Raw genomic sequence first — 12351 nt, forward strand, 5'->3', positions numbered from 1 at the left:
CCCCAAAGTTAGCATTAGCCAGTTATTTTCACTGTTTGCTGGACGTTTCTATTTGTTACATTCCAGTTCGCGAATCTTACTTCAAGCATTAACGTTAGCATTGTCCAACGCTTCTGTGTGTGTGCATTAGCAGTGCATTAGCTATGTGACGTTTAGCATTAGCAGTACCATTGTCCAGCATTAGCAGTAGCATGGTCCAGCATTATCAGTAGCATCGTCCAGCATTAGCAGTAGCATGGTCCAACATTAGCAGTAGCATGGTCCAGCAGTAGCATCGTCCAACATTAGCAGTAGCATGGTCCAGCATTAGTAGTAGCATGGTCCAACATTAGCAGTAGCATGGTCCAACATTAGCAGTAGCATCGTCCAGCATTAGCGGTAGCATCGTCCAGCATTAGCAGTAGCATGGTCCAGCAGTAGCATGGTACAGCATTAGCAGTAGCATGGTCCAACATTAGCAGTAGCATGGTCCAGCATTGGCAGTAGCATGGTCCAACATTAGCAGTAGCATGGTCTAGCATTAATAGTAGCATGGTCCAGCATTAGCAGTAGCATGGTCCAGCATTAGCAGTAGCATGGTCCAGCAGTAGCAGTAGCATGGTCCAACATTAGCAGTAGCATGGTCCAGCAGTAGCAGTAGCATGGTCCAACATTAGCAGTAGCATGGTCCAGCAGTAGCAGTAGCATGGTCCAACATTAGCAGTAGCATGGTCCAGCAGTAGCATGGTACAGCATTAGCAGTAGCATGGTCCAACATTAGCAGTAGCATGGTCTAGCATTAATAGTAGCATCGTCCAGCATTAGCAGTAGCATGGTCCAGCATTAGCGGTAGCATCGTCCAGCATTAGCAGTGGCTGCGTTTAGCTTTGACCCGGTCAGAGCGAAGGTGACGAATGAAGAAGTCGGATTCTGTCACATCTTTTATTCAAACACACTTTCAACCAGCTTCACCGACAGGAAGTGACGGAGCTTCACGACCAGCGTGAGCGTCTCCGCCGCCGCCCCGGCCTCACAAACTACCTGCGGAGGGAAATAAATAGAGAGCCGTGGTTGCCATTGGTAACGGGGCACTTCCTGTAGGCGTGTCCCCCCCCCCCCCCCCCCCCGCTCCCCCTCCCCGGCTACTCGTCCACAGACCGCTTGCGGGCGAACAGGTGAGTTGGGTCCCGCCCCCGGAAGCCGGGCTGCACGTTGAACACGGGCGTGTTCCTCCAGCTGGACGGGCTGCTGAAGGCGCCGCCGCCGCCGCCGTCGGCGCCGCCGTCACACGGTTTGTTCTGGACCAGCTGGAGGAACGTCTCCAGGTCCGGGCCGAGCCTCGCCACCACGCCGGCGCGCACCGCCGCCACCGTCTGCTCGTCGCACGCCTGCAGCGTCTGCAGCAGCGTGCTGTAGTACCTGCGGGGCGAGAACACCTGGGGTCACCTGAGGGCGGCGCCACCTCCCAGTCTTAGCTTTAGCATAGTTAGCGTTTTTCATGGTCGCTGGTGTTCGGGCGTTGTCACGACGCAGATTAGCATCGCTGCGTCGTGGCGCTCGCGTCTGTGTTGATTTTAGCTTCAACGCTAGCTAACGTTAGCATGTTGTACGCACAGCTCGCGTCATTAAATTCAGTTTGATGATTAGCATTGTTAGCTGGACTAGCATGTTGCATATAGCATGTTACGTGAAGGTTCGTCAGTGAACACACGTTCAAAAAGTAACAGAAAAAACAGAACGCTGCAGTTCAAGCAGAGGAACCTGTTGCCATAGCGACTGCTGGCTAACAGCCGATTGGTCTGTGGGTACCTGTTGGGGAAGTGGGCGGGGACTTGCACCACCTCTCCGATGGCGTCCGGGTTGGTCCGAGCCACGGAGCAGAGGTCCAGGCTGGTGTAGCACTCCTCCTGGACCTGAGGACGGAGCAGAGGCAGCCAGTCACCGGGCGGAACAGGCAGCAGCGTGTGGCGGCGTCTGGTGGCGTGCGGCGTTATCTGGTGGTGTGTGGTGGTATCTGGTGGTAGCTGGTGGCGTGTGGCGGTATCTGGTGGCGTGTGGTGGTATCTGGTGGCGTGCTGTGGTATCTGGTGGCGTGTGGCGGTATCTGGTGGCGTGCTGTGGTATCTGGTGGTATCTGGTAGCGTGTGATGGTATCTGGTGGCGTGTGGAGGTATCTGGTGGCGTGCTGTGGTATCTGGTGGTATCTGGTGGCGTGTGATGGTATCTGGTAGCGTGTGGCGGTATCTGGTGGTGCGTGGTGGTATCTGGCGGCGTGTGGAGGTATCTGGTGGTAGCTAGTGGCGTGTGGCGGTATCTGGTGGCGTGTGATGGTATCTGGTGGCGTGTGATGGTATCTGGTGGCGTGTGGAGGTATCTGGTGGCGTGCTGTGGTATCTGGTGGTATCTGGTGGCGTGTGGCAGTATCTGGTGGCGTGTGGTGGTATCTGGCGGCCTGCAGCAGCGTGTGGTGGTATCTGGTGGCGTGTGGCGGTATCTGGTGGCGTGTGGTGGTATCTGGCGGCGTGTGGAGGTATCTGGTGGCGTGCTGTGGTATCTGGTGGTATCTGGTGGCGTGTGGCAGTATCTGGTGGCGTGTGGTGGTATCTGGTGGCGTGTGGTGGTATCTGGTGGCGTGCTGTGGTATCTGGTGGCGTGTGGCGGTATCTGGTGGCGTGCTGTGGTATCTGGTGGTATCTGGTAGCGTGTGATGGTATCTGGTGGCGTGTGGAGGTATCTGGTGGCGTGCTGTGGTATCTGGTGGTATCTGGTGGCGTGTGATGGTATCTGGTAGCGTGTGGCGGTATCTGGTGGTGCGTGGTGGTATCTGGCGGCGTGTGGAGGTATCTGGTGGTAGCTAGTGGCGTGTGGCGGTATCTGGTGGCGTGTGATGGTATCTGGTGGCGTGTGATGGTATCTGGTGGCGTGTGGAGGTATCTGGTGGCGTGCTGTGGTATCTGGTGGTATCTGGTGGCGTGTGGCAGTATCTGGTGGCGTGTGGTGGTATCTGGTGGCGTGTGGTGGTATCTGGCGGCCTGCAGCAGCGTGTGGTGGTATCTGGTGGCGTGTGGCGGTATCTGGTGGCGTGTGGTGGTATCTGGCGGCGTGTGGAGGTATCTGGTGGCGTGCTGTGGTATCTGGTGGTATCTGGTGGCGTGTGGCAGTATCTGGTGGCGTGTGGTGGTATCTGGTGGCGTGTGGTGGTATCTGGCGGCCTGCAGCAGCGTGTGGTGGTATCTGGTGGCGTGTGGCGGTATCTGGTGGCGTGTGGTGGTATCTGGCGGCCTGCAGCAGCATGTGGTGGTATCTGGTGGCGTGTGGTAGTATCTGGTGGTGTGTGGTGTTATCTGGTGGTGTGTGACGGTATCTGGTGGCGTGTGACGGTATCTGGTGGCATGTGGTGGTATCTGGTGGTGTGTGGCGGTATCTGGCGGCGTGTGGCGGTATCTAGCGGTGTGCAGCAGCGTGTGGTGGTATCTGGTGGCGTGCTGTGGTATCTGGTGGTGTGTGACAGTATCTGGTGGCGTGTGGCGGTGTCTTGTAGGTGTAGTGGTATCTGGTGGCGTGTGGTGGTATCTGGCGGCGTGCCGAGCCCTGCGGTGGCGTGGGGCGGCGTGCAGTGGCGTGGGGCGGCGTGCAGTAGCGTGTGGTGGTATCTGGTGGCGTGTGGCGGTGTCTGGCGGCGTGCTGAGCCCTGCGGTAACGTGGGGCGGCGTGCAGTGGCGTGGGGCGGCGTGCTGCCAGGACTCACCTCTGCGATCATCCTCTGGAAGATGTTGCACCTCCTGATGGTCTGGAAGATTTTCCCCGAGATTCCCTGAGAGATGCAGTGGAGGCTCTTCTTCACAAACGTCTTGCCCTGCAGCAAGTAATAGATTACAGTTACCTCAGGGAACAGCCGGAGGAGGAACAGTAACATTGACCAGGAGCAGTACCAGGAGCAGTACCAGGAGCAGTACCAGCTGCAGTACCAGGCCTCACCTCGGTGTTGAAGGTGGCAGCAGAGTGCAGGAACAGCTCACAGATCTCGTGCATCCCGTCGGTGTCGCAGGTCGAATTCTCCAGACAGGAGAAGAAACCACAACCGACGGAGACGGCGGAGTTCAGACAGCGAGCTACGTCACCTACACACACACACACACACACACACACACACACACACACACACACACACACACACACACACACACACACACACACACACACACACAAAACATAACATGAGTTTAGCCCTGTACCTGTATCAGTGTACCGGAGTGTAGAAGGAGAGTACTAGTACCAGAGAGTAGCAGTACCAGAGTGTAGCAGTACCAGAGAGTAGCAGTATCAGAGAGTACCAGTACCAGAGAGTACAGTACCAGAGAGTAGCAGTACCAGAGAGTACCAGTACCAGAGAGTACAGTACCAGAGAGTAGCAGTACCAGAGAGTACAGTACCAGAGAGTACAGTACCAGAGAGTAGCAGTATCAGAGAGTACCAGTACCAGAGAGTACAGTACCAGAGAGTAGCAGTACCAGAGAGTAGCAGTATCAGAGAGTACCAGTACCAGAGAGTACAGTACCAGAGAGTAGCAGTATCAGAGAGTACCAGTACCAGAGAGTACAGTACCAGAGAGTAGCAGTACCAGAGAGTAGCAGTACCAAAGTGTAGCAGTATCAGAGAGTACCAGTACCAGAGAGTACAGTACCAGAGAGTAGCAGTACCAGAGAGTAGCAGTATCAGAGAGTACCAGTACCAGAGAGTACAGTACCAGAGAGTAGCAGTATCAGAGAGTAGCAGTACCAGAGAGTAGCAGTACCAGAGAGTAGCAGTATCAGAGAGTAGCAGTACCAGAGAGTACAGTACCAGTACCAGAGAGTACAGTACCAGAGAGTAGCAGTACCAGAGAGTACAGTACCAGAGAGTACAGTACCAGAGAGTAGCAGTACCAGAGAGTAGCAGTACCAGAGAGTACCAGTACCAGAGAGTAGCAGTATCAGAGAGTACCAGTACCAGAGAGTACAGTACCAGAGAGTAGCAGTACCAGAGAGTAGCAGTATCAGAGAGTACCAGTACCAGAGAGTACAGTACCAGAGAGTAGCAGTACCAGAGAGTAGCAGTATCAGAGAGTACCAGTACCAGAGAGTACAGTACCAGAGAGTAGCAGTATCAGAGAGTAGCAGTACCAGAGAGTAGCAGTACCAGAGAGTACAGTACCAGAGAGTAGCAGTATCAGAGAGTAGCAGTACCAGAGAGTAGCAGTACCAGAGAGTACAGTAACAGAGAGTAGTAGCACCAGAGTATACAGCACCAGAGAGTGCCAGTACCAGAGTGTAGCAGTACCAGAGTGTACAGTACCAGAGAGTACAGTACCAGAGAGTACCAGTACCAGAGTGTAGCAGTATCAGAGAGTAGCAGTACCAGAGTGTAGCAGTATCAGAGAGTACCAGTACCAGAGAGTACAGTACCAGAGAGTAGCAGTACCAGAGAGTAGCAGTACCAGAGAGTACAGTAACAGAGAGTAGTAGCACCAGAGTATACAGCACCAGAGAGTGCCAGTACCAGAGTGTAGCAGTACCAGAGTGTACAGTACCAGAGAGTACAGTACCAGAGAGTACCAGTACCAGAGTGTAGCAGTATCAGAGAGTAGCAGTACCAGAGTGTACAGTACCAGAGAGTACAGTAACAGAGAGTAGCAGACAGTACCAGTACCAGTACCAGAGTGTACAGTACCAGAGAGTACAGTACCAGACAGTACCAGTACCAGAGAGTACAGTACCAGTACCAGACAGTACAGTACCAGACAGTACCAGAGAGTACAGTACCAGAGAGTACCAGACAGTACCAGTACCAGTACCAGAGAGTACAGTACCAGAGAGTACAGTACCAGTACCAGTACCAGAGAGTACAGTACCAGAGAGTACAGTACCAGACAGTACCAGAGAGTACAGTACCAGAGAGTACAGTACCAGTACCAGTACCAGAGAGTACAGTACCAGAGAGTAGCAGTATCAGAGAGTACCAGTACCAGAGAGTACAGTACCAGAGAGTAGCAGTACCAGAGAGTAGCAGTACCAAAGTGTAGCAGTATCAGAGAGTACCAGTACCAGAGAGTACAGTACCAGAGAGTAGCAGTACCAGAGAGTAGCAGTATCAGAGAGTACCAGTACCAGAGAGTACAGTACCAGAGAGTAGCAGTATCAGAGAGTAGCAGTACCAGAGAGTAGCAGTACCAGAGAGTAGCAGTATCAGAGAGTAGCAGTACCAGAGAGTACAGTACCAGTACCAGAGAGTACAGTACCAGAGAGTAGCAGTACCAGAGAGTAGCAGTACCAGAGAGTACCAGTACCAGAGAGTAGCAGTATCAGAGAGTACCAGTACCAGAGAGTACAGTACCAGAGAGTAGCAGTACCAGAGAGTAGCAGTATCAGAGAGTACCAGTACCAGAGAGTACAGTACCAGAGAGTAGCAGTACCAGAGAGTAGCAGTATCAGAGAGTACCAGTACCAGAGAGTACAGTACCAGAGAGTAGCAGTATCAGAGAGTAGCAGTACCAGAGAGTAGCAGTACCAGAGAGTACAGTACCAGAGAGTAGCAGTATCAGAGAGTAGCAGTACCAGAGAGTAGCAGTACCAGAGAGTACAGTAACAGAGAGTAGTAGCACCAGAGTATACAGCACCAGAGAGTGCCAGTACCAGAGTGTAGCAGTACCAGAGTGTACAGTACCAGAGAGTACAGTACCAGAGAGTACCAGTACCAGAGTGTAGCAGTATCAGAGAGTAGCAGTACCAGAGAGTACAGTACCAGAGAGTAGCAGTACCAGAGAGTAGCAGTATCAGAGAGTACCAGTACCAGAGAGTACAGTACCAGAGAGTAGCAGTATCAGAGAGTACCAGTACCAGAGAGTACAGTACCAGAGAGTAGCAGTACCAGAGAGTAGCAGTACCAAAGTGTAGCAGTATCAGAGAGTACCAGTACCAGAGAGTACAGTACCAGAGAGTAGCAGTACCAGAGAGTAGCAGTATCAGAGAGTACCAGTACCAGAGAGTACAGTACCAGAGAGTAGCAGTATCAGAGAGTAGCAGTACCAGAGAGTAGCAGTACCAGAGAGTAGCAGTATCAGAGAGTAGCAGTACCAGAGAGTACAGTACCAGTACCAGAGAGTACAGTACCAGAGAGTAGCAGTACCAGAGAGTAGCAGTACCAGAGAGTACCAGTACCAGAGAGTAGCAGTATCAGAGAGTACCAGTACCAGAGAGTACAGTACCAGAGAGTAGCAGTATCAGAGAGTAGCAGTACCAGAGAGTAGCAGTACCAGAGAGTACAGTACCAGAGAGTAGCAGTACCAGAGAGTAGCAGTATCAGAGAGTAGCAGTACCAGAGAGTACAGTAACAGAGAGTAGCAGTACCAGAGAGTACAGTACCAGAGAGTAGCAGTACCAGAGAGTACAGTACCAGAGAGTAGCAGTACCAGAGAGTAGCAGTACCAGAGAGTACAGTAACAGAGAGTAGTAGCACCAGAGTATACAGCACCAGAGAGTGCCAGTACCAGAGTGTAGCAGTACCAGAGTGTACAGTACCAGAGAGTACAGTACCAGAGAGTACCAGTACCAGAGTGTAGCAGTATCAGAGAGTAGCAGTACCAGAGTGTACAGTACCAGAGAGTACAGTAACAGAGAGTAGCAGACAGTACCAGTACCAGTACCAGAGTGTACAGTACCAGAGAGTACAGTGCCAGAGAGTACAGTACTAGAGTGTACAGTACCAGAGTGTACAGTACCAGAGAGTACCAGACAGTACCAGTACCAGTACCAGAGAGTACAGTACCAGAGAGTACAGTACCAGAGAGTACCAGACAGTACCAGTACCAGTACCAGAGTGTACAGTACCAGAGAGTACAGTACCAGAGAGTACCAGACAGTACCAGTACCAGTACCAGAGAGTAGCAGTACCAGAGAGTACAGTACCAGAGAGTACCAGACAGTACCAGTACCAGTACCAGAGAGTACAGTACCAGAGAGTACAGTACCAGAGAGTACCAGACAGTACCAGTACCAGTACCAGAGAGTACAGTACCAGAGAGTACCAGACAGTACCAGTACCAGTACCAGAGAGTACCAGACGGTACAGTACCAGACAGTACCAGTACCAGTACCAGAGAGTACCAGACGGTACAGTACCAGACAGTACCAGTACCAGTACCAGAGAGTACAGTACTCACTGGGGCTGTTGGCGGAGAAGCGAGCGCGGCGCGGAGCAGCTTCCTCTGGCAGCAGCTCGAAGGCGGCGGAGGAGGAGACGGCGAGGACGAGGACGATGGACAACATGGTCTCACTGTGGTCGGTCCGCTGGACGCTGACTGACCCCCGGCCGCCGCGCTGGACTCTTATCCTGGAGGACGGCCAATCAGGGGCCGGCGGCCGCAGGGCGCGTTAATGGTTAATACACAATGGAATTCTCACACACACACACACACACACACACACACACACACACACACACTACTCACCAGAGACCCCCAGGACCCCACTACTGCTATTTAAACAGCTGATCCTGATGTGTGTGTGTGTGTGTGTGTGTGTGTGTGTGTGTGTGTGTGTGTGTGTGTGTGTGTGTGTGTGTGTGTGTGTGTGTGTCAGTTTAATGTGTAACCTCACCATAAATAGCAGCAGTGGGAAAAGAGTTTTCTTCCACTCAGGAAACTCTCAACGTGACTGGAATTCAAAGTACTGCAGTAAAAGTACTCAGTTCCTCTGGTCCTGGAGGTGTGTGTGTGTGTGTGTGTGTGTGTGTGTGTGTGTGTGTGTGTGTGTGTGTGTGTGTGTGTGTGTGTGTGTGTGTGTGTGTGTGTGTGTGTGTGATAACCATCTTCCTTCACTTTCCATTAACTTTCCTTTCAGGTGAAAAAAAAATCCAAACAGGAAGTTTTAAAGTTCCTGTTGACTGAAAACCAACGACTCAACTCAGTTTCATTCATTCATTCATTCATTCATTCATCCATTCATTCATTCATTCATCCATCCATTCATTCATTCATTCATTCATTCATCAGTTGGACCCCAACACAACAAGTTTGAAGCTTCTTGGAATCCATCTTTATAGATTTTGCTAATTAATCATTATTATTAAAGTTAATAATTCACTGCTCGTATTAAAATCATGTGTTAAATGTGCACAATTGTCTAAAATAAAATAAATGACATGAAAAATGAAACGACAAAGGAAGTGGATGTTTCCTGACGATCGTCCTGCAGGAAGCAGGTAGAAAGTGAAGAGGCCCTGACACTGAACCCTGTGGAACTCCGGGTTTGACTTTAGCTCCGCCTCCTCCTCCTCCTCTTCCTCCTCCGCCTCCTCATCTTCCTCACAGCTGGTGAGGCAGCAGATCCTCAGTCCTCCTGCTCGTCAGAACCATGCTGCTGCTCTTCGTCTCGCTCCTCTTCCTCTCAGACGGTGAGAATTTCACTCCTTCAGTATAAAGTTCCCTGTAACGGAAATGTCGTTTAAACTCACTTTTTAAAGTTGATTTTGACGATAAAAGTCATCAGATTCAGGAAAAATACTTCACTGACATTCATTCTTTGATTTTTGTGTCAGAATCACTTTCACTTTATTTTGAATAAAATGTCTAATTTCATCTTTGGTGAGCTAACGCCTAACAGCCCGTCTACGTCACCGTGAGCTAACTGCTAGGTAGCTTGTCTGCTAACAGCTAACTAGTCATTAGTTTGTCCTTCTGCTCAATTAGCCGTTAGCCGTTAGCCGTTAGCCGGTAGCAGTCAGCAGGTCTCTGACCTGACCAGACACCGTGAGGACGAGCAGCTGCTGGAAACGAGCTGAGTCATGTTGGAAGTGGGGTTCAGGGATCTGGGTGGAGGTCTTGGTTCTGGGTGGAGGACTTGGATCTGGGTGGAGGTCTGGGTTCTGGGTAGAGGACTTGGTTCTGGGTGGAGGTCTGGGTTCTGGGTGGAGGACTTGGATCTGGGTGGAGGACTTGGATCTGGGTGGAGGACTTGGATCTGGGTGGAGGTCTGGGTTCTGGGTAGAGGTCTGGGTTCTGGGTGGAGGTCTGGGTTCTGGGTGGAGGACTTGGATCTGGGTGGAGGACTTGGATCTGGGTGGAGGTCTGGGTTCTGGGTAGAGGTCTGGGTTCTGGGTGGAGGTCTGGGTTCTGGGTGGAGGACTTGGTTCTGGGTGGAGGACTTGGATCTGGGTGGAGGTCTGGGTTCTGGGTGGAGGTCTGGGTTCTGGGTAGAGGTCTGGGTTCTGGGTGGAGGTCTGGGTTCTGGGTGGAGGTCTGGGTTCTGGGCGGAGGTCTGGGTTCTGGGCGGAGGTCTGAGATCTGGGTGGAGGTCTGGGTTCTGGGTTCTATCTCGATGCTTCTCTGATTCTTTTTGTCCGTTTGTTTCAGGGAGTTCTGCTCCCCTGAAGACCACAGGTTAGCATCTCTTTTATTTATTTATATATATGTATATATCACAATAAAATCCTGGTGTTTTAATCTGACATGTGATTCGGTGGGTTTTCAAGTCGTTACAATTGAGGGTTGATTCATAATGTTAATATATTTCAACTCCAGTGAACCAACATTCAACACATTTAAAAAAACAAAACAATCTATATTTCAAATAAGTCCCCGCTGACGTGTCCTCGTCTTCCAGCGTCCACACCAGAACTGGACCCGGAGACATTGGAAGGTGAGTTCAGAGCAGAACCCGTCACCTGGGCGGCCATGTTGGATCAGAGCTCCACCGGCCACGGCTCCTCCTCCTCCTCCACCCTTTGTCTCTGCAGAGCTGAAGTCTGACGAGTACGTCCTGCTGGAGGGAGACATGATCCAGTCCGTGAGTGACCTTTGACCTCCCGACCGACTTCGAACCCGCTCCATTGGTTCTGATTGACCCGTCGGTTCTGTTCCAGATGGACCGGAACGCCGTGGGCAGCGTCTGGCCCACGCTGGAGATTCCCTACGACGTCAGCCCGGAGTTAGGTAGCCGAGCGTCGGCGTGGGGGAAATCGTGGTGTTAGCTTAGCATGTTAGCTTAGCATGTTAGCTTAGCATGTTAGCTTAGCATGTTAGCTTAGCGTGCCTTTTGTTTTCCAGCCGGCCGGACGAGCGACATCCTGGCTGCCATAGCGATGGTGTCCAAACACACCTGTGTGCACTTCCACCGGCGGACGACGGAGAGGGACCACCTGCTGTTCACCACCGGGAAGGGGTGAGGTGGGGGTGGGGGTGGAGGAGGGGGGGGAGGGGGAGACACAACAGTAACCGTGTGTGTGTGTGTGTGCGTTAGTTGTGCGTCGTACGTGGGTTTCATGGGAGGCCCTCAGTCGGTCTTCGTCGGGCCCCAATGCACCATGGGTAACATCGTCCATGAGATCCTGCACGGCCTGGGGTTCCACCACGAACACACCCGGACGGACCGCGACCAGCACGTCTCCATCCAGCACCAGAACATCCTATCAGGTGTGGCGGGGGCTCGGTAGTGGTGGTGGTGGGGTGTGGCGGGGGCTCGGTAGTGGTGGTGGTGGGTGCGGGGGGGTGGGGGGGGGTCGTTTCTGTCACCTCAATGGAAACATGAGTTTCGTTTCAGGGAGGGAGAACAACTTCAAGGAGCGTGACGGAGAGACCTTCAGCCTGCCGTATGACATCAAGTCCATCATGCACTACGGAAGGTCAGAGGTCACCCCCCCCCCCCCCCCCCACCGGTCCTGCTCCCAGTGTGTGACTCGGTGTGTGTGTCACACAGGAAGTTCTTCTCATCCAACGGCCTGCCCACCATCGTCCCCAAGAAAGACGCCCAAGACATGGGACAGAGAGTCCAAATGAGCGACACCGACGTCCAGAGAGTCAAACAGCTCTACAAATGTGGTGGGTCTTTGTGGGGGGGTCATTACCTTACCTTTCCTTACCTTACCGTGTGGTGACATAACGGCTCGCTCTGCTTCCAGACGCGCTCAGACCTCCGACGAAGGACGGAACCATGAAACTGGGGGACGACGTCTCGACGCACAACGCCACAACGTCGGCCGGCACGTCAACGCAGTGACACCCCCGGCGGAGGGGGCGGGGCCAGAGGGCTGGGGGCGGGGCTTCCAGCAGTATGAGACACAGAATAAACTTTTTAAAACCAAAAACTGTTTCCATGCTTCATTTCAAACGAGGATGCAGGTGAACGTCGGCAGCTTTCTGGAGCACTTCTTCTCTCCTACCACTAGAAAATACTTATTTATAGTTTATATGTCAACTTTATTAAGTGAACAGTCACAGTATTTTGGGTCACGGTTCTCTCACTGTTGTTTAGAGTCCATTGTTCTCTGCTGTGTGTCTGTTTGTTACTACAATTATCAACTGGACCAACACTTAAAATACATTTCCAGTGTTTCTCTTGG

General features: G+C 52.3%; 3 protein-coding genes across 3 annotated transcripts in view; 2 read left to right on the top strand and 1 right to left on the bottom strand.

Moving 5' to 3' along the window:
• Positions 1–1121: 1121 nt before the first annotated feature.
• stc1l (stanniocalcin 1, like) lies at positions 1122–8282 on the bottom strand (the record flags this gene model as incomplete). The annotated part of the gene is made up of 5 exons (XM_080509834.1): positions 1122–1398; positions 1789–1892; positions 3728–3835; positions 3958–4100; positions 8177–8282. The coding sequence occupies 5 exons, from the start codon at positions 8280–8282 to the stop codon at positions 1122–1124; spliced, it is 738 nt and encodes a 245-aa protein (XP_080365960.1).
• Positions 8281–12008, top strand: LOC308140153 (low choriolytic enzyme; the record flags this gene model as incomplete). The annotated part of the gene is made up of 10 exons (XM_080509835.1): positions 8281–8386; positions 10367–10393; positions 10617–10652; positions 10750–10799; positions 10876–10945; positions 11060–11174; positions 11253–11425; positions 11553–11634; positions 11709–11830; positions 11911–12008. The coding sequence occupies 10 exons, from the start codon at positions 8281–8283 to the stop codon at positions 12006–12008; spliced, it is 879 nt and encodes a 292-aa protein (XP_080365961.1).
• Positions 12009–12124: 116 nt separating this feature from the next.
• wdr45 (WD repeat domain 45) overlaps positions 12125–12351 on the top strand; it is a gene marked incomplete at its 5' end in the record, with an annotated part of 2679 nt that continues 2452 nt past the window's right edge. Inside the window, one exon of the mRNA XM_080509837.1 lies at positions 12125–12140. Within this exon, the coding sequence (XP_080365963.1) occupies positions 12125–12140 (16 nt within the window). The remainder of the gene's footprint in view (positions 12141–12351) is intronic.

Source organism: Blennius ocellaris (genome assembly GCF_963422515.1).
Source record: "Blennius ocellaris genome assembly, chromosome: 15".
Lineage (NCBI taxonomy): Eukaryota > Metazoa > Chordata > Actinopteri > Blenniiformes > Blenniidae > Blennius > Blennius ocellaris.